The following is a 27920-nucleotide window of genomic DNA, read 5'->3' on the forward strand; positions in this document are numbered from 1 at the left end:
GACGGGGTTTCACTGTGTTAGCCAGGATGGTCTCAATCTCCTGACCTCGTGAACCGCCCGCCTTGGCCTCCCAAAGTGCTGGGATTACAGGCGTGAGCCATCACTCCCAGCCTAAACTTTTTAATAAACTTTCCCTCCTGCTCTCAAACTTGCCTCAGTACCTCTCTCTGCCTGTGCCCCTCAGTCGAATTCTTTCTTATGAGGAAGCAAGAACTGCGCGGTTGCTGCCGACTTGTACAGATTCACTGCTGCTAATGGTTTTGTAGTGGATGCCCTCTGAACTGTTTTGTTAATTCAGCTGCTAATGAAAATGGAATAGAAATGAGAGACGAAATATATGAGGTATCATTTAGGCCAGTGGTTTTGAAAGTGCAGTGTCCAGACTTGAAGCATCAGCCTCACCTGAGAACTTGTTAGAAATGTGAATTCTCGGGCCAACCCAAATCTACTGAATCAGAAACTCCAGAGATGCGACTCAACAGTCTGTTTTAAGAAAGCCTCCAGTTGATTTTGATGGACACTCAGAACCACTGGTTCAAGTCTTCTGCGAGGTGCATCATATGTCAACTCAGATATCTTTCTTAATCTGTGTTTACAGGGTTGGTGCTTATGTTCACATTTACAAAATCAGGCATCTTCAGTCTTGTTTTAAGCAAAATCACGAAATGGGTGAAATTTTTTTTTTAAATTATACTTTAAGTTCTAGGGTACATGTGCATAACGTGCAGGTTTGTTACATATGTATACTTGTGCCATGTTGGTGTGCTGCACCCATCAACTCGTCAGCACCCATCAACTCGTCATTTACATCAGGTATAACTCCCAGTGCAATCCCTCCCCCCCACCCCGCCCATGATAGGCCCCAGTGTGTGATGTTCCCCTTCCCGAGTCCAAGTGATCTCATTGTTCAGTTCCCACCTATGAGTGAGAACATGCGGTGTTTGGTTTTCTGTTCTTGTGATAGTTTGCTGAGAATGATGGTTTCCAGCTGCATCCATGTCCCTACAAAGGACACGAACTCATCCCTTTTTATGGCTGCATAGTATTCCATGGTGTATATGTGCCACATTTTCTTCTATTACCTCTTTTGGGGGCTCATTTCTTATCTCAGTTTCATCTGTCAGGTTCTTCTTTAACTCTTCATTGGCAGAAAATCTAGCGACTTTTCCTTTAGGGTACAGGACAGGCCCCTAAACAACAAATCTGAAAACACAGTATCTCTATGAAAAACAGGGCATCAGTAGACTAACTGGGGAGGTATGTGAGGAAGGCATTGGGAATAGGGCCTGCAAATTGCACTGAGTATACAGATGCCCATTCCCCCATCTTTAGAGGAAGAGGGGCTCCTTCCCTTGGCTGTCTGGTTCTCAAGAAGAGGGCTGATGCAGTTTCAGAAGGATCTGGAAATGCCTTTAGCACAAGCACCCAGGCTGGATGCTTTTTCCATCTTCCAAGTATTGCCTGTGGCTTTTCCCCCTGTTGTGCCTGTTCATTTTGCCATCCACATGCGACTTTGCAGCCTGTAGTGCTTCCAGTGAAACAATGCAAAGCTTTGATGAGTATCCAGAAATTAACTGGGCTTCCCTAGGGAGCCAGCTGTCTTTCCTGAGGGGATTAGATAGAAATAAGTCATATTTCGCTAGTGTCTGCTGACTGCCAAGGCTGGTTTTAAACTGATTCCTGAAATTCATTCCCCTATTCTTCGTCCTAAGACCACACAGCAATAGATGTTCCACCAGGCTGTCTGAGAACCCCGGTTACTGGTGTGATAAGTAGTAAAGTTCAAACAGAATGCACAGATTTGACCTTGCCAAAATTGTCCCTTTCCTCTCTGCACACACATGCTCGCAGGCAGATAGATGCACATGTTCACCCACAAAGGTTGTCCAGGCTTTCTGAGCCCTGCACACATGTGATGGACAAACTCAGCAAAACCCCTCGATTATTTGTCATTACTGAAAACCCCTGCGTTTGGCTTTTTCTTTCACAGTGTTTTGAACTGCCTGAGTGAGCCAAATTCTCCCTTTCAAGTTACCAGACTCAGCAGGTTCAGTAAAATTGCTCCTAAATAGGATGCTGTCTGGTTGAAGGGACTCATGGAACTTTCCAGAAGGAAGAAGCGAGTGGATTGGAAGTTGGAATGAAAGTCCTTTGACATGTGGACTGATGAGGTTAAAAATGAGTGTGGATTAAGGTCTGCTAATTATACCCAGAGTTCCAGGAAGCTGAAAGAGGTACACAGTCAAATTCTCAGAAAGGTTTTGTCTACATAAGCAAAATGGAAGGGAGAGTTGAAGCAGATATCTCAATATTGGGCCATTCTCCACCCCAACCTCAACTTCTATTGTTCCCATGAAACACCATTTGGAGGAAGAGACTAATTAATGAAATTGGCCATCTTTGCTTATCAGACCTGCCAGAAAATTGCTCTATTAGGAACAGGCTAAATGTTGTTACTAGGGAAAGGCTAATGATCATACTCATCTTGGGATAACTACAAAATATTGTTAATGCCACCTCTGAGCTACAATTTTAACTGCAGAAGTCAGACCATCCAAATTACTGTTTCCACAGCAACTACAATTCAGTCGGCTCTGCAAAGCTTGTCATAGATGAGGACATTACCTCTATTTTTTTTTTTTAATTTTTTTTATTATACTTTAAGTTCTAGTGTACATGTGCATAATGTGCAGGTTTGTTACATATGTATACTTGTGCCATGTTGGTGTGCTGCACCCATCAACTCGTCAGCACCCATCAATTCATCATTTTATCAGGTATAACTCCCAATGCAATCCCTCCCCCCCCCCCATGATAGTCCCCAGTGTGTGATGTTCCCCTTCCCGAGTCCAATGATCTCATTGTTCAGTTCCCACCTATGAGTGAGAACATGCGGTGTTTGGTTTTCTGTTCTTGTGATAGTTTGCTGAGAATGATGGTTTCCAGCTGCATCCATGTCCCTACAAAGGACGCAAACTCATCCTTTTTTATGGCTGCATAGTATTCCATGGTGTATATGTGCCACATTTTCTTAATCCAGTCTGTCACAGATAGACATTTGGGTTGATTCCACGTCTTTGCTATTGTGAATAGTGCCGCAATAAACATACGTGTGCATATGTCTTTATAGCAGCATGATTTGTAATCCTTTGGGTATATACCCAGTAGTGGGATGGCTGGGTCATATGGTACATCTAGTTCTAGATCCTTGAGGAATTGCCATACTGTTTTCCATAATGGTTGAACTAGTTTACAATCCCACCAACAGTGTAAAAGTGTTCCTATTTCTCCACATCCTCTCCAACACCTGTTGTTTCCTGACTTTTGAATGATTGCCATTCTAACTGGTGTGAGATGGTATCTCATTGTGGTTTTGATTTGCATTTCTCTGATGGCGAGTGATGATGAGCATTTTTTCATGTGTCTGTTGGCTGTATGAATGTCTTCTTTTGAGAAATGTCTGTTCATATCCTTTGCCCAGTTTTTGATGGGGTTGTTTGTTTTTTTCTTGTATATTTGTTTGAGTTCTTTGTAGATTCTGGATATTAGCCCTTTGTCAGATGAGTAGATTGCAAAAATTTTCTTCCATTCTGTAGGTTGCCTGTTCACTCTGATGGTAGTTTCTTTTGCTGTGCAGAAGCTCTTTAGTTTAATTAGATCCCATTTGTCAATTTTGGCTTTTGCTGCCATTGCTTTTGGTGTTTTAGACATGAAGTCCTTGCCCATGCCTATGTCCTGAATGGTATTACCTAGGTTTTCTTCTAGGGTTTTTATGGAATGAGGTCTAACATTTAAGTCTCTAATCCATCTTGAATTAATCTTCGTATAAGGAGTAAGGAAAGGATCCAGTTTCAGCTTTCTACTTATGGCTAGCCAATTTTCCCAGCACCATTTATTGAATAGGGAATCCTTTCCCCATTTCTTGTTTCTCTCAGGTTTGTCAAAGATCAGATGGCTGTAGATGTGTGGTATTATTTCTGAGGACTCTGTTCTGTTCCATTGGTCTATATCTCTGTTTTGGTACCAGTACCATGCTGTTTTGGTTACTGTAGCCTTGTAGTATAGTTTGAAGTCAGGTAGCGTGACGCCTCCAGCTTTGTCCTTTTGACTTAGGATTGTCTTGGCAATGCGGGCTCTTTTTTGGTTCCATATGAACTTTAAAGCAGTTTTTTCCAATTCTGTGAAGAAACTCATTGGTAGCTTGATGGGGATGGCATTGAATCTATAAATAACCTTGGGCAGTATGGCCATTTTCACGATATTGATTCTTCCTATCCATGAGCATGGTATGTTCTTCCATTTGTTTGTGTCCTCTTTTATTTCACTGAGCAGTGGTTTGTAGTTCTCCTTGAAGAGGTCCTTTACATCCCTTGTAAGTTGGATTCCTAGGTATTTTATTCTCTTTGAAGCAATTGTGAATGGAAGTTCATTCCTGATTTCACTCTCTGCTTGTCTGTTACTGGTGTATAAGAATGCTTGTGATTTTTGCACATTAATTCTGTATCCTGAGACTTTGCTGAAGTTGCTTATCAGCTTAAGGAGATTTTGGGCTGAGACAATGGGGTTTTCTAAATATACAATCATGTCATCTGCAAACAGGGACAATTTGACTTCTTCTTTTCCTAACTGAATACCCTTGATTTCTTTCTCTTGCCTGATTGCCCTAGCCAGAACTTCCAACACTATGTTGAATAGGAGTGGTGAGAGAGGGCATCCCTGTCTTGTGCCAGTTTTCAAAGGGAATTTTTCCAGTTTTTGCCCATTCAGTATGATATTAGCTGTGGGTTTGTCATAAATAGCTCTTATTATTTTGAGGTACGTTCCATCAATACCGAATTTATTGAGCGTTTTTAGCATGAAGGGCTGTTGAATTTTGTCAAAAGCCTTTTCTGCATCTATTGAGATAATCATGTGGTTCTTATCTTTGGTTCTGTTTATATGCTGGATTACGTTATTGATTTGCGAATGTTGAACCAGCCTTGCATCCCAGGGATGAAGCCCACTTGATCATGGTGGATAAGCTTTTTGATGTGCTGCTGAATCCGGTTTGCCAGTATTTTATTGAGGATTTTTGCATCAATGTTCATCAGGGATATTGGTCTAAAATTCTCTTTTTTGTTGTGTCTCTGCCAGGCTTTGGTATCAGGACGATGTTGGCCTCATAAAATGAGTTAGAGAGGATTCCCTCTTTTTCTATTGATTGGAATAGTTTCAGAAGGAATGGTACCAGCTCCTCCTTGTACCTCTGGTAGAATTCAGCTGTGAATCCATCTGGTCCTGGACTTTTTTTGGTTGGTAGGCTATTAATTATTGCCTCAATTTCAGAGCCTGCTATTGGTCTATTCAGGGATTCAACTTCTTCCTGGTTAGTCTTGGGAGAGTGTAAGTGTCCAGGAAATTATCCATTTCTTCTAGATTTTCTAGTTGATTTGCGTAGAGGTGTTTATAGTATTCTCTGATGGTAGTTTGTATTTCTGTGGGGTCGATGGTGATATCCCCTTTATCATTTTTTATTGCATCTATTTGATTCCTCTCTCTTTTCTTCTTTATTAGTCTTGCTAGCGGTCTGTCAATTTTGTTGATCTTTTCAAAAAACAACTCCTGGATTCATTGATTTTTTGGAGGGTTTTTTGTGTCTCTATCTCCTTCAGTTCTGCTCTGATCTTAGTTGTTTCTTGCCTTCTGCTAGCTTTTGAATGTGTTTGCTCTTGCCTCTCTAGTTCTTTTAATTGTGATGTTAGAGTGTCAATTTTAGATCTTTCCTGCTTTCTCTTGTGGGCATTTAGTGCTATAAATTTGCCTCTACACACTGCTTTAAATGTGTCCCAGAGATTCTGGTATGTTGTATCTTTGTTCTCATTGGTTTCAAAGAACATCTTTATTTCTGCCTTCATTTCGTTATGTACCCAGTAGTCATTCAGGAGCAGGTTGTTCAGTTTCCATGTAGTTGAGCGGTTTTGATTGAGTTTCTTAGTCCTGAGTTCTAGTTTGATTGCACTGTGGTCTGAGAGGCAGTTTGTTATAATTTCTGTTCTTTTACATTTGCTGAGGAGTGCTTTACTTTCAATTATGTGGTCAATTTTGGAATAAGTGCGATGTGGTGCTGAGAAGAATGTATATTCTGTTGATTTGGGGTGGAGAGTTCTATAGATGTCTATTAGGTCTGCTTGCTGCAGAGATGAGTTCAATTCCTGGATATCCTTGTTAACTTTCTGTCTCGTTGATCTGTCTAATGTTGACAGTGGAGTGTTGAAGTTTCCCATTATTATTGTATTGGAGTCTAAGTCTCTTTGTAAGTCTCTAAGGACTTGCTTTATGAATCTGGGTGCTCCTGTATTGGGTGCATATATATTTAGGAGAGCTAGCTCTTCCTGTTGAATTGATCCCTTTACCATTATGTAATGTCCTTCTTTGTCTCTTTTGATCTTTGATGGTTTAAAGTCTGTTTTATCAGAGACTAGGATTGCAACCCCTGCTTTTTTTTGTTCTCCATTTGCTTGGTAGATCTTCCTCCATCCCTTTATTTTGAGCCTATGTATGTCTCTGCATGTGAGATGGGTCTCCTGAATACAGCAGACTGATGGGTCTTGACTCTTTATCCAGTTTGCCAGTCTGTGTCTTTTAATTGGAGCATTTAGTCCATTTACATTTAAGGTTAATATTGTTACGTGTGACCTTGATCCAGCCATTATGATATTAACTGGTTATTTTGCTTGTTAGTTGATGCAGTTTCTTCCTAGCCTCGATGGTCTTTACATTTTGGCATGTTTTTGCAATGGCTGGTACCGGTTGTTCCTTTCCATGTTTAGTGCTTCCTTCAGGGTCTCTTGTAAGGCAGGCCTGGTGGTGACAAAATCTCTAAGCATTTGCTTATCTGTAAAGGATTTTATTTCGCCTTCACTTATGAAACTTAGTTTGGCTGGATATGAAATTCTGGGTTTAAAATTCTTTTCTTTAAGAACGTTGAATATTGGCCCCCACTCTCTTCTGGCTTGTAGAGTTTCTGCCGAGAGATCTGCTGTTAGTCTGATGGGCTTCCCTTTGTGGGTAACCCGACCTTTCTGGCTGCCCTTAAGATTCTTTCCTTCATTTCAACTTTGGTGAATCTGGCAATTATGTGTCTTGGAGTTGCTCTTCTCGAGGACTATCTTTGCGGCGTTCTCTGTATTTCCTGAATTTGAATGTTGGCCTGTCCTACTAGGTTGGGGAAGTTCTCCTGGATGATATCCTGAAGAGTGTTTTCCAACTTGGTTCCATTTTCCCCCTCACTTTCAGGCACTCCAATCAGACGTAGATTTGGTCTTTTTACATAATCCCATACTTCTTGCAGGCTTTGTTCATTTCTTTTTCTTCTTTTTTCTTTTGGTTTCTCTTCTCGCTTCATTTCATTCATTTGATCCTCAATCGCTGATACTCTTTCTTCCAGTTGATCGAGTCAGTTACTGAAGCTTGTGCATTTGTCACATATTTCTCGTGTCATGGTTTTCATCTCTGTCATTTCGTTTATGACCTTCTCTGCATTAATTAGTCTAGCTGTCAATTCTTCCACTCTTTTTTCAAGATTTTTAGTTTCTTTGCGCTGGGTACGTAATTCCTCCTTTAGCTCTGAGAAGTTTGATGGACTGAATGAAGCCTTCTTCTCTCATCTCGTCAAAGTCATTCTCTGACCAGCTTTGATCCATTGCTGGCGATGGGCTGCGCTCCTTTGCAGAGGGAGATGCGCTCTTATTTTTTGAATTTCCAGCTTTTCTGCCCTGCTTTTTCCCCATCTTTGTGGTTTTATCTGCCTCTGGTCTTTGATGATGGTGACGTACTGATGGGGTTTTGGTATAGGTGTCCTTCCTGTTTGATAGTTTTCCTTTTAACAGTCAGGGCCCTCAGCTGTAGGTCTGTTGGAGATTGCTTGAGGTCCACTCCAGACCCTGTTTGCCTGGGTATCAGCAGCAGAGGTTGCAGAAGATAGAATATTGCTGAACAGCAAGTGTACCTGTCTGATTCTTACTTTGGAAGCTTCCTTTCAGGGGTGTACTCCACCCTGTGAGGTGTGGGGTGTCAGACTGCCCCTAGTGGGGGATGTCTCCCAGTTAGGCTACTCAGGGGTCAGGGACCCACTTGAGCAGGCAGTCTCTGTCCCTTCTCAGATCTCAGCCTCCGTGTGGGGAGATCCACTGCTCTCTTCAAAGCTGTCAGACAGAGTCGTTTGCGTCTGCAAAGGTTTCTGCTGCTTTCGTTGTTTTTGTTGTTAACTGTGCCCTGTCCCCAGAGGTGGAGTCTACAGAGACAGGCAGGTTTCCTTGAGTTGCTGTGAGCTCCACCCAGTTCGAGCTTCCCAGGGGCTTTGTTTACCTACTTAAGCCTCAGCAATGGCGGGCACCCCTCCCCCACCCTCGCTGCTGCCTTGTGGTTAGATTGCAGACTGCTGTGTTAGCAATGAGGGAGGCTCCGTGGGCGTGGGACCCTCCTGGCCAGGTGTGGGATATATTCTCCTGGTGTGCCTGTTTGCTTAAAGCTCAGTATTGGGGTGGGAGTTACCTGACCTTCCAGGTGTTGTGTGTCTCAGTTCCCCTGGCTAGGAAAAGGGATTCCCTTCCCCCTTGCGCTTCCCAGGTGAGGCGATGCCTCGCCCCGCTTCAGCTCTCGCTGGTTGGGCTGCAGCAACTGACCAGCACCGATTGTCCGGCACTCCCCAGTGAGATGACCCCAGTACCTCAGTTGAAAATGCAGAAATCACTGGTCTTCTGTGTCGCTCGCGCTGGGAGCTGGAGACTGGAGCTGTTCCTATTCGGCCATCTTGCTCCGCCCCCCTCTCGTTACCTCTATATTATCGTTGCTGGGGAAAAGTGCACTTATTTTATTTATAGCCAAGCTGTGCAAAGTTGTATTTTGTAGTCTTTTATTTGGAAACGTGGTCATTAGAGACCGACAAAAGTCCTTCTGAATCACTGAAATATATGTTTTGATACATGGAAAAATACTGCATAGCTCAGAGCTTCCCATTCACAATGTCATAATGGCCTCCAGGACAGTGAAATTTGAAAGCCCTCTATTCTTCCCTAATGAATATCCAAAATTTGAGATCTTGAGCAATATAGTCCCAGCAATCAGGCTACCAGGACAAAGAGAAAGAAGATGGTGTACTCCAAAATGGCTTTGAGAAAAACATATACTAATTTAAACATTCAGGAGACTTATACCTATTGTGTTAATGATGATTGAATTTGTGATTTTAATATAAATAGTCTACAAATCTTGGTTTGATTTCAAGCATTTTCTTCTCAGTGGGAAAAAAATATCATTGGATGAGAAGTGACAAGGAATGTTAGAAGCAAGAATAAGGTGTTTGTTCATATCAGTTATATTTTGGAATATTTGTCAGATGCCAAAACGTTAATATGAAGTGGTTTGACAAAAACTAGTCATTTTCTGTTAGTTAACACATTTACCCTTCCAACGCAGAAAGTTATCTGATATTGACACGAGGATGAAATTAACCTAATCCTCCTATCGTTATTTTGTTGTTTTGGTATCTGTTTTTGAAAATGTATTAAGCAAGTTCTTGCCTATCTATTAGAGAAGTCAGTCATATTCAAGATTGCAAAGAGATAGAAACTGCCCATAAACAGATGTGGAGCTAAAAAGGAAGAGATTAAAAATGAAATTGTGTATAGAAGAATATAAACTCATGACCAAATAAAACCGAATCACAGAATTTTTCTCTCCCCAAAAGGAGCAAAAAAAAAAAAAAAAGGAGTTAAAGAAAAACACCTCACTGATAGTAAGCAGACAAAAAACCCATAACCTAAAGCAATACATTTTAGTAACTGGTGACTGAGTGGCTTTTGATTTCTAAACCTGCCTCCAGCCCCCCTTAAAGACATTCCTTAGGGGTAATGATGTCAGGAAAGGAGAATACGAAGCAAGAAAAAAAACACTGTGGACTGCTTCTGTTTATAGATGTAAAGCCCTCATGTCTAGGTTCTGAATTGGAGAACTGATCTAAAGTCGCAAGGAACCACTCCATCTGAATGTTGTGTGTTCCAAGTACGTGGAGTGAATCCTGGTTTGGGGCATTTAGCAAATTCCCAGAAGAATGAGCAACACTTGAAGACACAAATAAAGACGACATCACCTCAGCCAGATTCTTCCTCTTCCTGTTCTAGCAGGCCTTGAAGAATAGAGAGCAGAAAGCATTTAGCCCCCAGATTCTTGCTTGAAAGGGTAAAGAAGCTGATCTCCAATATGATGGCAAGGAATCACCCACATTTTATCAGAAAAATTAAAGTATCTGAAAAAATTAAAATACGTGCAAAATGGAAAGATCCAGTGTGGCAGCTACAAGTACTGCATCAGAAAGGAGGCTAGCATGCAAAGTAGAAGGATGTGGGCTTGAAGAAGACGGGACTTAAGGAACAGAAACAGGTTCCTCACAATGGCTTAATAAGAAGATAACTTATACTCTTAGAATTTAACAAAAGTATAAAAAGTATTTTTAAAATAGCCTAAAGACAAGGTGATAAAACAAGAATGAAATGAAAAGGGAGATTTAAAGTCTGACAAATCAAGAATTAAACACATTAATGCAAAAATGATATATAAATTAGAAATGGTAACCTATATGAGACCTGTTGAAAATTTGTTTACTAACAATAGGAAAAGTATTCTTATAATCACAGAGAATACAGATAACAAACAAGGAGATTAAAGACAGACTCTAAAATATATTAAGACATTCAAATATTCTACACTATGAGGATAATTGGGTCCCTGAATAGAGACTCTAACGAAAGGAACAGAAGAGACACTGAAAGATATAATAAAATTTCCCAGAAATGAAGAAAGGACCAAGTCTATTCCAGGAAATATACTATGGAATGCTCAAAACACAAACATATCTTAGTTAAGCTATTAAACCTCAAGGATAAAGAAATAATTCTTGAGATATCAAATCAGAATAAGTCAACTTCCTACAAGGGAGAAAAAAATCAAGCTAGTCTCAGACGTCACTATTGCCACAGCTGGGGCCACGCTCTCTGAAAATAGAGAGAGAAAATCACTCAAGGATATTATATCCCATCAAGATGTTGTTAAAATGTAAAGACAACAGGGAGACATGCTTCAACATGAAAGAACTAAAACAACTTTGACACCTTGTTGAAGAAAATACACAATAACGAATGTCCAGCCAATTAAAAAAAAAATAAAAATAACTCAGAAACGGAGAAGTTAAGGTGAGAATCATTAGGTTTGCTTAAATGCAGAACTAATACTTAATAACTATGTATACTAATATTATAGATTGAATATGAGTGCTATCAGTTTGGAGAAAATAAAAATAATAACTAAAAACTATGGAAGATAGGGATCAGAGATGGAAAAAGTGTAAGTACTTATGTTCTCATCTTTCCCAGCAAGAAGTCAATCAATACTATCTAGAATTATAACATGTCTTTTAGAATGCAATACATAATTACCCCAATCTCAACATTTTATCATCTTTCTTTTTAAACCTTAGAATGATCATTTAGGACATAAAAACTATTATGGTACAGAAACTTTTCTTTGAAGTTTAACAGTTCCTTTTCATTTTCATCTCTACTATTCAATCATAATTAAAATGTATGCTTTTTTTGCTCAATGACTAGTGGTTAAAAATTTTAATTTTAAAAATAAAATATTTTTTAAGAAGAAAAAAGTGTAGCACTAGGTATGAGCCCATTTTATAAGTCGCTCTGCATATATTCTTAAAAGGTGGTTACAATGATGTTCATTTAATGATTATTTCTAGGTTGTGAGGCATTTTTTAAAAACTTTAATCTTTGCTAGGTGTGGTGGCTCATGCCTGTAATCCCAGCACTTTGGGAGACCAAGAGAGGAGGATCGCTTGAGCCCAGGAGTTTGAGACCAGCCTGGACAACATAGCAAGAACTCATCTCTACTAAAAAATTTAAAAATTAGTCGATTGTGGTAGTGTGCACCTGTGGCCCCAACTACTCAGGAGGCTGAGGCAGGAGGATTGCTTGAGCCCAAGAGTTGAAGGCTGCAGTGAACTAAGATTGCACCACTGCACTGCAGCCTGGGTGACAGAGTGAGACCCTGTCTCTAAAACAAACAGACAAAAAAAGAAAACAAACAAACAAACAACAACAACAAAAAACCCTGTAATCTTTGAAACTTTTTTTTTTTTTTGAGACGTAGTCTCCCTCTGTCACCCACTCTGAAGTGCAATGGCACGGTCTCAGCTCACTGCAGCCTCCGCCACCCAAGTTCACATGATTCTTCTGCCTCAGCCTCCCAAATAGCTGGGACTACAGGCGTGCACCACTATGCATGGGTAATTTTTGTATTTTCAGTAGAGACAGGGGTTTCACCGTGTTAACCAATCTGGTCTTGAACTCCTGACCTCAGGTGATCCGCCCACCTCGGCCTCCCAAAGTGCTGAGATTACAGGCATGAGCCACCCACTATGCCTTGCTTAATCTTTGAAACTTTCCGCATTGCCGGGCGCGGTGGCTCAAGCCTGTAATCCCAGCACTTTGGGAGGCCAAGACGGGTGGATCACGAGGTCAGGAGATCAAGACCATCCTGGCTAACACAGTGAAACCCCATCTCTACTAAAAAAATACAAAAATCTAGCCAGGCGAGATGGCGGGCGCCTGTAGTCCCAGCTACTCAGGAGGCTGAGGCAGGAGAATGGCGTAAACCCGGGAGGCAGAGCTTGCAGTGAGCTGAGATCCGGCCACTGCACTCCCGCCCGGGCGACAGAGCGAGATTCTGTCTCAAAAAAAAAAAAAAAAGAAAGAAAGAAACTTTCCGCATTAAAAAAAAAAAAAATTTATTCCAAGTCAGTATGCTTTATCTTAAAAGAATAACTGTGTGAATTTTCTTAAAAACTAGAAAAAAATGCCAAAATGGTTAATTCTGGGTGATCTGGATATTTTTTCTTGGTACACTTCTGTAATTTGTTTAATTTTAAAAATTAACAAAGAAAAAAGAACCCCCCAAAAAACAAAATTAACAAATTAGTTGAATGAGTCAAGGGTGAAGGTAAGAGAATATGTGTTTGAGGGCATTCCTGCTTGCACGTCTCCTTGTGGGGTGTTGAGTCCAGGTGGGGTCCCCTTTACCAGGGCCCAGATGGCACTGAAATCTCCCCTGGGCTCATCTTAATGATTAGAAGCCACTGGCTTTCAGTGAGCATATCTAAATGGGGATGGTTTAAAGGACAATTCTCTTTCCTCCCGAAGGTGTAGAATAGAATTTGGGCAGATGTGAAAGAGGATAAGAGAGAGACAGCCTTTGAAAACAAGTGCACTTTGGGGCCCAAACATTTTTTAACAACTTTATTGAAGTAAAATTCACATGTCATAATATTCACCTTCTTAAAGCATATGATTCAGTATAGTCACCAAGTTTTGAAACCATCATCACTGTCTATTTCCCGAACATTTTCACCACCCCCAAAGGAAACCCCATACCCATTAGCAGTTCACTCCCCATTCCTCCCTCCCAGCAGCCCCAGCACCCACTCATCTGTAGTGGTTTCTGTCTCTACAGATTTGCTTCTCCTGGACATTTTATATAAATGGGATCATACAAATTTTTGCGACTGGCTTCATTCACTCAGCATAATGTTGTCAAGGGTCACCTGTGTCGTAGCAGGTGTCAGTGCCTCGTCTCTTTTTCATGCTGAATAATATTCTCTTGTATGGATCAATCACATTGTTTATTGGTTCACGTGTTGATGGATATTCGGGTTGTTCCCATGTTTTAGTTATTATATGATGCTGTTATGAACATTCATTTACAAGTTTTTGTGTGAAGATATATTTTCATTTTTCTTGAGTATATACCTACAGGTGGAATTGCCTGATTATATGGTAACAATTTTTAGGAGTCAAACATGGAAACTGCCATCTTCCTCTTTGTTCCCAGGCAGAAATGGTGCACAGCGCTTTCCAGGCCCAGCGGTCTTTCCTTCTGATGGCTTCTCAATACCAACAACCCCACGAGGTAAGATACTGTCCCGAGAGGGAAGGTGTCCCAAGGTATGGGCAGTGTAAGATGGAAAACAAGGAGGCAACAGAAGCATTTATTATAGTTCACCTCCTCAAAATGAGACTTAGAGCACGTGTAGGTTCTGTCTGTAATCTGGATCATGGTATAGAACAATTCTTCTCTCTCATAATCTCATTAATAGTAGACAAGTTTTGTTTTTTTTTTAAGTATGCCATTTGCGAAAAAAAGAAGAAAGCAAGCAATGTGTTGTCTTACTACTAATATGTCATTATGGTCAAATTCTTACTGTAACAAATGAACATTACCAGTTTAAAAGGTGAGTTGACTTGTGTCATCTTTATACTAGTCTCACAACCTTTTATAATCACGGAAGTGTTTATAACTAATTTTAGCCCAGATTTTGAGCTGCTTTGTTTTCAAAGACTATTCACATCTGTGATCATCTCTAACCTCCGTGTATGGATTTTATTAGCTCCTATTTCCTAAGTAGCGTAGATGGGCTAAACCGGTGGTTAAGTGTTTTGTGTTTATGGGTCGTCTACGGAGCTTCATTGCAGTTTCTGGTTCATCAGGCCTGGATTGTGTCCCAAGATTCTGCTTTTTATTAAGCTCCTGGGTGATGCCTATGCTGCTGATCCTCATTCTCAAAACACCAAAATTGGAAAGAATTTTCATGAGTCTTAAGAACTTAGGCATAGTCCACCTTGCCTTTCTCTTCCACCATAAATATGAATGAACTTTTCTTAGGTTAAAGATATTTAGAGGCGTTAGAGGATCTGATGCTAACTGCAACAGTATTACCAATGTAGTAATTTTAACAACTTTTAATCTATTGTAAAATTAGAGGATCTGATGCTAACTGCAACAATATTACCAATGTAGTAATTTTAACAACTTTTAATCTATTGTAAAATTACCAAGTAAGGCCCATGGTAAATTTTAATACAGAAGGAATAAAATTGTGAGAACAGATGTTAAGAGCAAAGTAATAGTTGGTGGAGGTCCGTCTCATTCCCTAGGCCCTGTAAATTTCCCACTCTCTAAACCAAAGCGTAGTCACCACCTGCCCAAACTACTGACATTGTATCATGCAAATAACTGCATTCCCTCTACCAAGGGTTCATAATGACAACTTTTGACCATGCTAATTGTGTCACGAATGAAATTATTCATTAAAAAGTAGTCCTACTACTGGCATACTTTGTTATATCAGAAAAAAATAAAAATTGTTCTTTTGGCTAAATGTTCTGCATCTGAAATTTAGTAACATTTATGTAAGTAAAAAATAAATTGAGTATACGTTATGACACAATAGCTTAAATGTAATAGCTCACTTTGAATTATAAAACAAACTCCTGAAATTGAAAAATTTGAGCTAAGAATCCTGGGAATCCAGAACTTTGACCTTCAGGGGATGACACTCAGCTCCATAAAGGGATAAGACCTGAGACCCGAGACCCTCCCTGGAATGGTCGTTTCCAGCCATGCTTGTGCAGTAGAATCACCTGCAAAATTAAAAAAAAATACCAGTACCCGGGTCCCAACCCAAGAGTCTCTGACTTCATTGGTCTGAGGAGTGGCCTGGGCTTAGAGATTTCTATGGGCTTCATGGGTTATTCGGACTTCCAACTGGAGCTGTCAGCCCCCATCTGAGATGGATATGTCTCCTCCCTCCACATGAAAGGAGTTGGCTCACAGCCTAGGTAGGAGGCTCTGTAGGGGTGAAAATATTCCGTGTTCCATCATGGATGCATTTTCCTCCGTGGTCTTCTCAATCTCTGCTTTGCAGAAGAGCAAAGTGAAACTGGGAAATCACAAAGTGATGTGTTGCAGATTCAGCCTTAGCCTGCCTTTTCTGTGAAGTGGGAGGAGAGGTGGTCCAATTGAGATTCTCAGGTAGAAGAAGAACTGTGACTTTCCTCACTGGGTTACCACTCCGTCCCTTCCCTAAGCCTCAGAACAAGAGGCCTCTCCAATGACTTTGCAGGCCTTAGACAAAAAAGCCACTCACTAGACATTGGATGAAAATGTGAGTGAATGAACAATGAATGAAGGCGTTGGGTCTGTGGCATTCCAGCATGAGCCAGGGTCAGGGACACTGTGTGGCTTAGCATGTGGCTGTGCAGATTCTTGGTCATATCTACAGTTTCCCTTTCTTACTCTACTGCATCCTCTCTCTTTTTTAATCTTTTCTTTTTTTAAAGATGGGTTCTTGCTCTTGCTCTGTCACCCAGGCTGGAGTGCAGTGGTGCAATCCTAGCTCATTGCAGCCTTGAACTCATGGGCTGAAGTGATCCTCCCACCTCAGCCTCCTGAGTTGTTATTACAGGCATGAACCACTGTGCCTGGCTCTATTGAATTCTTGATAAAGGGGAGGGAAACTGGTTCCCAGGGAGGCACGCACTGGAAATGCCTGGCAGCACTTACCACAATGCTCCATGTGCAATAAGGCCTGGACCAGGACCAGCAAAATGCCAAGCAGGCTTATGATGCCTACCTCCCTTCCTGGCCCTTCCCTCTACTTCCCTTTCCTCTTTATTCAGAACACCATCCTACGACTTCCACCTGAGAGAAAAGCAGACCTGAGAGATTACCACATGTTGTTCGGAACCCCTATCCACTCCAGTGGGGATGGTACAGGCTCATGAGGCTGAAGAGGAGTCCCACAACCAGCAAACAAGACCTCGGGTTTTATTGGGGACTTGCATACAGGGGAGAGAGTCCAGTAGCAGAGGGCTGGACAGGAGAACTACAACCACTTGCAAAAGGCATGTAATTTGTGTAGCATTTTCATGTAACATCCTCCATCTAACAACCTCCACCTGATAACCTTCATTTAACCTAAAACAAAAGGCCTCCATTCCCCCATATGGCCGGTGTTCCACGGTATTCCCCGGGAAGCACCAGGGGCTCAAATGTTCCTCATAGAAGAGCAATGGATCTCCAGGTTGGCCACTCCTCGATTCTTTAGTTGCAAACTCTGAACACACTTTCAGGTGGATCTGCCATACAAGATCACTGTCAGGGTGTGCTCAAGTCATTGCTGTCAACTGCGTCTGTCACACAATCGCCACAGTGGTGAAAACAGTCTATGGCCAGACCTTGATCCACCCAGTATGCATTCTAGAAGATGCATCTTAAAGATGAGTATCATAATGCAGATCATATTTTCTCATAGGAACAAGTATTATAACCATTTGTGTCTTACTGTCCTCCTTCTTTCAGGAGGAAGAGAATTAACTGCTGTAATTTCAGCTCTCATTGACGTACAGCAGCGATTCTCCACCCTTAGCGTGCATGACAGTTCCCTGCAGGATTGTCAAAACTCAGGTTGCTGGGCCCCACTTACAGAGCATCTAATTCAGTAGGTCTTGGTTGAGTCCCAAGACTCTGCTGTTCTAAAAAGTTCCCAGGTGATGTGATACTCCTGGTGCAGAAACCGCACTTTGGATCCTGTGCTGTATGGATGGCTCTCACTGTTATAATTTGAACTCAGATTTATTTCAGGTGCTTCCGAATTTCATTTCCAACTGTCTCTAGACCACTGCTTCTCAAACTTCAGTATTGATTTGAATCATCTGGAGATCTTGTTAAAGTGCAGAGTCTGATTCAGTTGGTCTCAAGTGGGGCGCAAGAGTCTGTAGTTCTAACAGGCTCCCCAGCGATGCTGGTGCTGCTGATTTCTCACTACACATTGAGCAGCAAGGCTTCAGTCATTGCCATCCAAAATCCCAACAAGCACAGAATCCCTTGGTGGTCAAATCTCAAATTCATATTCTCTTCTCCTACCATTTCTGTAGCAAAGTACACCGTGTTATGCTGCAGTAACAAACATCTCTAAAATCTTAGTGATGGATAACCACAGAGGTTTATTTCTTGTTGACGCTATATAGCTATCTGTTGCAAGACAGTTTAATATCTAGTGGATGCGTTATTAAATAATGACTCATATAATTATTTACTTAGCGTTGTAACAGGGCTCTGAGAGAAAAGAGTATGGAATGAATCTTCAATAGGAGTTTTGGGCACTGGGGAGGGAAGATCTTTTAGGGCTGGAAGACCTTCCAGGGAGTCCCTTGGATCCTGCTAATGAATGCAAGTGACCACTCTTGCTGCCACAGCATAAGGCAAAATTAAACCAACATTAGTGATCGGTTGTGGCTCATGTCAGCCTTGTGAGACCCTGAGCAGAGAACCTAGCTCTGCCTTGGTCCAGAATTCTGACCTACAGAAACTGTGAGATGATAAATGGATATTGTTTTAAGCCACTAAGTTGTAGTAATTTGTAATACAGCAATAGAAAACTAATAGGGATTCTCTCAATTCCCTTGTTGCTGAACTCTAAGGTAATGAATTTTTAAAAACTTTTTGTGGGTACATAGTAGGCATATGTATTTATGGGGTTCATGAAATGATTTGATACAGACATGCTATACATAATAACCACATCACGGGGAATGGGGCATCTGTCCCCTCAAACATTTATCCTTTGTATTGCAAACAACACAATTATACTCTTAACTTTTCTTTTTTTTTTTTTTTGAGACGGAATCTTGCTCCGTCACCCAGGCTGGAGTGCAGTGGTGCTACCTTGGCTCACGGCAACTTCAGCCTCCTGGGTTCGAGCGATTCTCCTGCTTCAGCCTCCTGAGTAGCTGGGATTATAGGCACCCGCCACCACACCCAGCTAATTTTTGTATTTTTTAGAAGAGACAGGGTTTCACCATGTTGGTCAGGCTGGTCTTGAACTCCTGAATTCGTGATCCACCCGCCTCAGCCTCCCAAAGTGCTGGAATTACAGGCATGAGCCACAGCGCCTGGCCTATTCATCATTATTTTAAAATGTGCAATTATTATTTACTACAGTCACCCTGTTATGCTATCAAATAGTAGGCCTTATTCATTCTTTCTAACTACTATTTTCATACCCATTAACCATCCCCACCTCCCCACCTCAGCTCCCCACTACCCTTCCCAGCCTTTGGTAACCATCCCTCTACTCTGTATGTCAATTATTTCACTTCTTTTAATTTTTAGATCCCATAAGTAAGTGAGAACATGCAATGTTTGTTTTTCTGTGCCTGGCTTATTTGCCTGGCTTATTTCATGTAACATAACAATCTCCAGTTTTATCTATGTTGATTTCTTTTTTTTTTAATAAGACCACAGGCCACAGACCAGAATGTGCCCTTCAGTTCCTCCACCTTCACTCTTCCATCTATCCTGGCAGAAGCAGGATAAGGGATTCATTGACAGCCCTGATTGACAGTGGTGACCCCCAATTTCAAATTTCCTTTCTCACTTTGGCAATGAGGAAACAGATCTCTTGCATTCTCTAATACTAGGACATTCCAACATTTTGGCCTTGACCCACAGGAAAAAGGATATTTTACTTCACCACCCAGTTTCACAAAACATATTCTTAACATGTGCACTGCATTCTGACATTTTTCTTCTAGTCTATTCTGTGCTGTGGTCATGACCCACTGAATTGATCTTAAGATGCACTAGTGGTCACACCTTGCAGTTCAGAATCACCTTTCTCATTTATTTATTACATGCTCATGACATAAAACACATTATGAAACATTTGCAAAACATCTCAGCTTTTCTTGTCTCCCCTTGTTGTATTTTACATAAATAATCTTTGGGCAAAAGAATGGCCCAGTTCTTATAGTACTTACAGGTTTTTTTGTTTTTGTTTTTGTTTTTTTGAGACAGTCTCGCTTTGTCACCCAGGCTGGAGTGCAGTGGCGCGATCTTGGCTCACTGCAAGCTCTGCCTCCTGGGTTCACGCCATTCTCCTGCCTCAGCCTCCCGAGTAGCTGGGACTACAGGCACCCGCCACCACGCCCAGCTAATTTTTTGTATTTTTAGTAGAGACAGGGTTTCACCGTGTTAGCCAGGATGGTCTTGATCTCCTGACCTCGTGATCTGCCTGCCTTGGCCTCCCAAAGTGCTGGGATTACAGGCGTGACCACCGTGCCCCGCCCCGTACTTTATAGTTCTTATAGTCTAGAATTTGTCAAGCCCATCCTCTTCCAGTTGATGGAAGGATTCTCACATGGAAAATGGACAGGAAGCCCCCACCCTGGCTTGCTCAACTATTCATTTACTTTTACAGCAGTTGAGCATAGGGAAAGTAAGTTATTTCTAGTTCTCAAACATAAAAAACAATATTCAGTGATACATTAATAATCCAGCCATAGGATGTAGACCTGGGCCCTTTCCTTTATTCACTACCCAGAGTCCTTTTTTTTTTTTTTTTTTGAGGCGGAGTCTCGCTCTGTCGCCCGGACTGAAGTGCAGTGGCCAGATCTCAGCTCACTGCAAGCTCTGCCTCCCGGGTTTACGCCATTCTCCTGCCTCAGCCTCCCGAGCAGCTGGGACTACAGGCGCCCGCCACCTCGCCCAGCTAGTTTTTGTATTTTTAGTAGAGACGGGGTTTCACCGTGTTAGCCAGGATGGTCTCGATCTCCTGACCTCGTGATCCGCCCGTCTCGGCCTCCCAAAGTGCTGGGATTACAGGCTTGAGTCACCGCGCCCGGCCAGAGTCCTTTTTGCACACACTACATGTAAGAGCCACACTACAGTCATTTATAAGAGTTGTATGTCAAAATAAAACTCTAGAAAGTGTTTAGTTGACATGAACAAGTGTTTTTTGGCCTGGGACCAACTCACCTCACCTAGGAGAGATGAGAAAACAAGAGTGTTAATTTTAACCATGGCCCGAGCTGCAGAGGTAACCTTTTGTAAACCACGCATCTGATGCCTTGATGGGCACCACTCCAGGGAAGACTATCATTCAGGGAATTCCTGGGAGGTCTCCCACTGACGTCCCACCAGTCTAGCCCTGAGTAGTTTGCAGGAGCAAGAAGGGAAGCAGCCGCAGGGGTGGAGAACTGCAGCTCATGGGCCATAAGTGCAGCAGGCTTTCTGCTGCCTTCACACTTTCCCTGTTTTCTCCAGCATTTCTTGTGCTGCTAAGACCTGACAGTGAAATGATCTGTGTGTGTGTGCGTGTGTGCGCGTGTGTGTGTATTTGCATGGAATCAGTATGCACCTGCACATAGAGAAAAATTAATCTTAAGTTTTTCAACTTCAGGGAAGATGATTTATGGTCACTGATTGCCCGGTAGGTTTTATTCTATCTAGGAAGTCTGAGTTCTGTATTCCTCCATAAGGGAGAGAGAGAGAGCATTTCTACTATCCTCCCTCTCCTTGTCTTTATTTGAACTTGTACTTTAAAAGGAAATAGTGCCTTCCTGTGCATAAAGCAGTCATCTAAAACTGATTCTCTTTCCTTTCATTGTTTATAGAATCTGAAAAACTAGAAGGAGAAGGAGGGTTAGCGACCCCTCTTGGCCATTCCTCCCTCTCTTGAGTGAATACACATGCCCAACACAGTCCTCCGCTCAGCACTTTCTCAATAAGGATTTTCTAAGGCATGGAGCAGTCATCGAATTTGTTAATAATTTGTTCACATTAAGCAAAAAAGCCTAGCGGCAGTGATCTTAGGACTTAAGCTAATTATTTAGATGCATGAGAGATCCAGATTATTAGTGAGCGTAAATATGTTCGGGATTTTAATAAAACATATTAATTTGTGAGGGTGGTCAAGAGTAGAAACTTTGGACTTGGGCCTACTTGGATTTGAATTTCACATTTTCTACTCATTAGCTCTGCTAATCCAAATGCAAGAAAAACAAATTCATCTGTATCTTCTAAGTTTGTGAATCTTCTATCTTTTTCTCAGTGTCAACTGGAGAATTAACTTGATAATCCACTGACCTACTCTAACCAAAACAACTTGTCAAGTTACCCACATGGGGGAAGGCAGTTAAACTTTCTCAGCCCGTGTTTCCTTGTCTTTAAAATAGGGATAACGTATCATTCCTACCTCAAAGGATTATTGTGAGGATTAAATGAGAAAAGGCAGGCCAGGGTCATGTGACTGACTAGAAAAGTTCATTATTAGTCAGTGTTGTCCGACTGCTTTAGCAAAAAGTCCCCAAATCTCAAAGGCTTAAGAGAGGAGATGTTTTTTTCTTGCTCACATAAGATCTGCTCCTGTGTTTTTGGTTGCCAGTCTTCCACATGGTCGTTCAAGGACCAGGCTTCTTCCATCTTGGGGCACCCAACTCCTCTAAGTCCTCAGCCATTGAATTGGAAAAGAATGCAGGAATGTTTTATGGGCTGGGCTTGGAAATGGCCTACGGCACCTCACCTTCATTCAGCCTTCTGGTCATTCCTAGCTGCAAAGGAGACTGGGGAATTTAACCCACCTCTATGCCTGGAAGAAAGAAGTGACAGATTTGGTGAGCATGTGGCCAGTCCACCAGAATGAGTCACTTGGTTTGGCTAAAATGAGCTCTCTCTCTGTGGAAATGTATTATCTTTCTAAAAACTCATAGGGATTTCCCAGACTAATACCCCATTTCTCTAGCCATCCAGGGAAAGACAAGAAAGACTTTGAAATCTAACAGCTGAATTTTTATTGCACTTGAGTATAAATATATGTATCTATGTATGTATGTAATATTTCAAAATTCCTTTTAATTACAGTGAGTTTATCCTTTTTGCCTATAAAATGTTTTACCAAACTATAAGGTGTCAAGTTACTTACTGTACAGTATTTTAAAATGCCAAACAAAGTAGTCATGTGACTGATCTCAGAGCATACCTTGGGTAAATTACTTGGTGCTGGTGGCAGGTCTAGAAATTGCAAAGGAAAAGCAAACAAAGGAGCACAGAGCCAAACTCCCAAGTGTTTCTTAAGTCCATGCCCAGAAAATGTCATAGCATTGCTCAATCAGAATTGCTGAATCTTCCTGAAAGATTTGGCCATGATTAGTGCTGCTAAGTTCTGTTGTCAAGGGCCATATGACAGATAACATAATGCAATAAAGTAATTCTGGCCCTAATGTAAAATGAAATGTCTTTTTTGAAATATTGCTATGAAGTTGGGTTTTTCTTAATACAAAGGCATCAAGAAAATATTCTGTTGAGTATCTACTGTTAATTATATGTGCACAGCAAGGATTTTTAATGGATTTTTAAATATCTGTTTCATTGATCTTGGAAACAGAAAAAAACTAGCTACAAGAGAAGTAAAAGGTAAAAAAGTTTCATTCTTTGTATCACGTTCAGTTATGTTTGCGTTTAGCCATGGTATTTCCCAGTGGTCTGGATTGACAGTTTCAGGAAGGAGTAGCACCTTAGAATCTAAACCAGTGACTCACTTTATGGCCTTTTCCAAATTACCTTGGTAGTCTCACTTCATAAATATGCGTAAGTTTCTGCTACAGTTGATAGTGCTGAATGGGTTAGTTCTCTTCACCACCAAGTCAAAAGCACCCAAAGGCAATATATGCTTTTAATTTCTGGAGAAACATATTAGTTTTCAGTTCAACTAAAATATCTGCTTAAATATAATTTATGTAGTATAGGTAAAAACCAGTTGCATTCTGATACTTACAAGATTGCTTTTATGTAAACAGCAACTTTCTGAGTAGCAGAAGGTGGAGAAGTGAGGCAAAAAGAAGACTTTTTCCTTTTCCTAGGGGCCTTCCAATGGCAAGAGAATTACCTTGGTGAATTACCTTGGAGAATTACATGGTGGCTAGCGGGTGAGGGCTGCTGCCCGTGCTGGATGTAGATGCTGGTTAACACACAATAAAACACCAGGGAAGGAAGGTGAGGCAGGGGTTTGTGTGATATCATCGGGGTCTGCTTGAGTTGACAGCCTGAAGCTACCCAGTCAGGGCTGAATCCCAACAGGAAAGCTAATCATTAGTTTATCAGGATGCAGAGAGGGAGGTAATCAGAAAAGAGCGTAATTCTGTCATTCTTCTGCCCAGACTGTTTGCTTTAGCAACATAAAGCTGTGGGTGAGCCTGTGAGCTGTGACTATGAGTTGGTAGCTTTATAGGTATTTAGAAACCCAGGACTGTGGAGGCAGAAGGGATTTGCTAAGATCCTGTCCTGTTGGAACATCACTCATGGTGACCTTTTTTTTTTTTTTAATCTGATAAGGCACATTAGCTCATCTCTCTTTGTATAAGACATGAATTAGATAATGAATGGCTGCCCAAAGGAAGTGAGGTGGTTATCACACCCTGGGGATTCGGGAGATTATCCAGGGGTAAAGGTTAATAAAGAAGGATAATATCCTTTGTTTGATCAACTGTTCCATACTAAGTTCGTTAGAATTCCAGACTGCCTTGATGGCAAATGCTACCTAAACGATAAAAGTGTGTATGTACTAATATTTGACTAGGGAATTTTTTATTCTCCATTTTAGTTAAATACTGAGATCACTTTGTGTTTTTAATAAAATATCAATGATATATCATTTTCCACTGTGAGGTTAAATATTTGCTTGCTTAGCCACCATCAATCTGATATAAAAAGTTGTAAGCGTTGCAAGTTTTTCTCTCATGATCTGAATCAAAAAGTAATTGAGAAAGAGGTCACTGTGTCATTCAACAAAATCTTTTTAAAAGCCAAACATATTTTGACCTTTTATTTGGATTTGCTACTTGTTCATTGTTTCAGCAGCCTTCACTTAGGTCCTCTTTGCTGGACGTAGCTTCTATCATCTGTACAAAGCTGTGTATGCGAAAATTGAAGGCGGGGAGAAGGTAATTCCAGCTGGCATTCCAGTCTGGATCTGCTGTCATAAATTACTTAGCAGAGGGCATGGCTCGTTACTTTTTACGGTCGTGTTCTATATTTGTATGTGCTGGGGGGTGGATCACATGACAAAACCATCATTTGCTATTAGTGTTTATGTGCCCCAACCAGTGAGGGCTCGATTGAAGCTTCACTGTGCAGTACTTTTAATTTGTATGTTTAGCTCTTAATTGAAAATGCAGACACTTCCATAAGTACTAAAACTACAAATAATCTAAATAAATTTTATATAATTGTCTTTAGGAGAAGACAAACTATTGTACACCAAGCTAATTCAAATACACTGTGCCGTCCAGAGATTTTAAAACATAAAATTTTGAACAAGCTAGTCAGCATTGCCAGAATAATAAAGACCAAAGTTTACCATTTTCCATTTTTTAGCCCCTCCCCTCATTAGCTGATGTCTGTTTATTTAAGAGGAAAGACATTTTTCAAACAAATTGAGAAAGAGGAAAAAAACACAGTTTTGTTGTTGTTGTTGTTCTATTCTCCAAATCCCTTAAATCCCTTCCCCTAGTGCAGCTTCATACTTAAGTTTATAGTGGCAGACACCTCGAAAATGTCCTTCTTGTTTGATGATTTTTTTTCCCCATAAACTAATCAGGAAAAAAAAAAATGGTCTTGTCAGGTTTGGGTGCATCCACTGGTTTGAGAACTAGTGTTTCCATATCTGGAATCGTTTGTTAGATAAATTTGCCTGTAAGTAGTTGCTTCAGATCTTTTGTCAGGTCTTGTTCATCTTACATACTGCAGCCCTCTTTAATTTCCTCAACTCCATTAATTTATTTTTCAGGCTTTTCTTTCACTAAGCATTTATCGCATGCCTACTCTGTAGCAGTCAGGGCACTTAGCACATCTACATCTATTATTTCATTTGTGTGAGAACATACTTTGGAAAATAAGGTCGGGGTGATGTTATTTGAACTTCCTCAGCACCTATGTAGTGGTCTCTGTCAAACCACAAGTAACTTCTGAAATAACTGTGTTATTTTAGAAACGCTTCTACTGTTATTTTTTGTGCATATTTTCCATCCCCTCAACAAGATTTGCAGAGCCTCAGGGATCTCTAGGGTTAATGTCTCTTTGCTTTTCTGACATATTGTCTTCACAATATTTTTTATTAGATGCCAAGTTTGACGAGAAGAGAGGCTCGGGTTCCGAGTCGCTTGTTTTGTTTGAGGAATAAAAGCTATGTTCAGCCAGGCACAGTGGCTCACACCTGTAATCCCAGCACTTTGGGAGTCCGAGGCAGGCAGATCACAAGGTCAGGAGTTCGAGACCAGCCTGACCAACATGGTGAAACCTCGTCTCTACTAAAAATACAAAAATTAACTGGGTGTGGTGACGTGCGTCTGTAATCCCAGCAACTCAGGAGGCTGAGGCAGGAGAGTAGGTTGAACCTGGGAGGCTGAAGTTGCAGTGAGCTGAGATCATGCCACTGCACTCCAGCCTGGGCAAAAGAGCAAGACTCCGTCTCAAAAAAAAAAAGAAAAAAAGAATGAAAAGCTAGGTTCATGGATCACAGTGGTGCAGCATGGAAGGGAACCGAGTGAAGGAGGGACATTGTTATTTGGTGATGCTGTTATCTTTTACTGAAAAGGAACTTGATATTTGGAGGTGTGTTTGGTAAGGACTTCGTTATCAGTTGACAGCGTAACTGGTAACATGTAAGTCCTGGATCAGCCTTGAAAGAGTATTCCTTATGGGAAATGGGAAGATTAGAGAAGAACAAGCGAGATGGTGTTGGTGAGGCATTTCATTTCAAAGGTTTGTTTCTCTTACACCCCCTTTTACTAAATGAATGCCTTTGAGGGGACCACGGAATGGTTCGTTTCTAGATGTGTGGCGCTAACGAAGAGGAATGACGGCAACCAGATTTGGGTGACAGATGTCGCTCAAGCCTTCAATGATTATAGAATATAGGTTCTGGGAAGAATGTGCTGATTAAATTCACATGGGCTGTGGAGATCCAGCTGGCCTGATATTTAAATGCTGCTGAAAAATGTTCCAATTAGATGGATTCTTCCCTGTGCAGAGTTTTCATGTAAATTGTGAAAAATGGTACTTTCTTGAGGCAATGAAATGGTTGTGAATGTCCAATGTCAGTCCTCCGACGATTGTAATTATGCAGCTTGAACTACAGAAACTGCAGCACAGAAGAACTTCAGGGTTTATCCTGTCTCTGTGCAGATGGACTCTCTATATAGAATAATGACCAACACAGCCCACAAATTGGATTTAAATGACTTGAACAACAGGAGTCCCATCATTTTCTTTGGCTGAATATCCTATAGTTGAATGTGTACAGGATTCCTCTTGGATAGTCATAATTGGATTATATTTCCCATAGGAGCAGGGTTGTAATTTGAAGCTTCGTATTTTACCAGCTTGACAGCAAATTAAGCACAGATAGGACAAACTATACATCATACAAACCAAGATACAACTAAAACCTTTCTAATTATTTAAAATGGGAAAATATGGCTCCACATCCTGTAAAGCGGTTAAAATATACTGTTCACGTTGATTATAAGAGATGCTAATGAATTCTAACTGCAATACAGCTCATAAAAAAAGTATATATCATAACTTACCTATCTGAAGCTGATGATGGATGGTCATAGTAAATAATCATCAATAACACTTTTATTTGACTCTTTAGAATTTGAAATGTCTTTTCATAGAAAAGCACTAGACCACCCACATTTTAAAAATATTTTTTGTGATTAAGTGAGAACTCTTGTCTTTTCCTCTCTTGACAGCATTTCTCTGGCCTGGACAGATATGTTCAAAATCATTCTATAATTCTCTAATACCACGCTTGAGATTGGATTATCTTTTTCAAAAGTAGCAACCAAAGAATCACAGCATTCTGAGGCTGTACCCAGGAGTGCAGTGGGGAGGGCTCCCTTGGCACTCGTCTTCTCATTCAACTTTTCTTTGTTCTTCCATCTCCCAAGGCTTAAATGGGAAAAGGAGACAGACAAGAACAACGGGAAGTATGTGAGGAGAGAGGGTAGAGAAAGATAATCCTGTCCCTGTGGCTTGTCAGTTAGAAGTGAGGGAGGGAGTTGTGAGCTGAGCTGAACACGTGGCTATGCACTTAGAACTTTTTCCCACAATACTTCTCTGAACCACTTTGGTCTTATTTTCTTCCTTCTTTTCTTTCTTTTTTTTTTTTTTTTTGAGACAGAGTCTCGCTCTGTTGC

At 41.0% G+C, this 27920-nt stretch overlaps 1 protein-coding gene across 2 annotated transcripts in view; it reads left to right on the forward strand.

Moving 5' to 3' along the window:
- Window positions 1–27920, forward strand: part of CAP2 (cyclase associated actin cytoskeleton regulatory protein 2) — a 173831-nt gene that overhangs the window by 64793 nt on the left and 81118 nt on the right. Inside the window, exon 4 of one of the 2 annotated variants that reach the window (XM_033216315.1) lies at window positions 13933–14010. The exons of the other annotated variant lie outside the window; for it this stretch is intronic. Coding sequence (XP_033072206.1) covers window positions 13933–14010 — 78 coding nt within the window. The remainder of the gene's footprint in view (window positions 1–13932; window positions 14011–27920) is intronic. 2 annotated transcript variants of the gene reach the window in all.

The sequence above is a fragment of the Trachypithecus francoisi genome, unplaced genomic scaffold, assembly GCF_009764315.1.
Source record: "Trachypithecus francoisi isolate TF-2019V2 unplaced genomic scaffold, Tfra_2.0 Lachesis_group10, whole genome shotgun sequence".
Taxonomy (NCBI): domain Eukaryota; kingdom Metazoa; phylum Chordata; class Mammalia; order Primates; family Cercopithecidae; genus Trachypithecus; species Trachypithecus francoisi.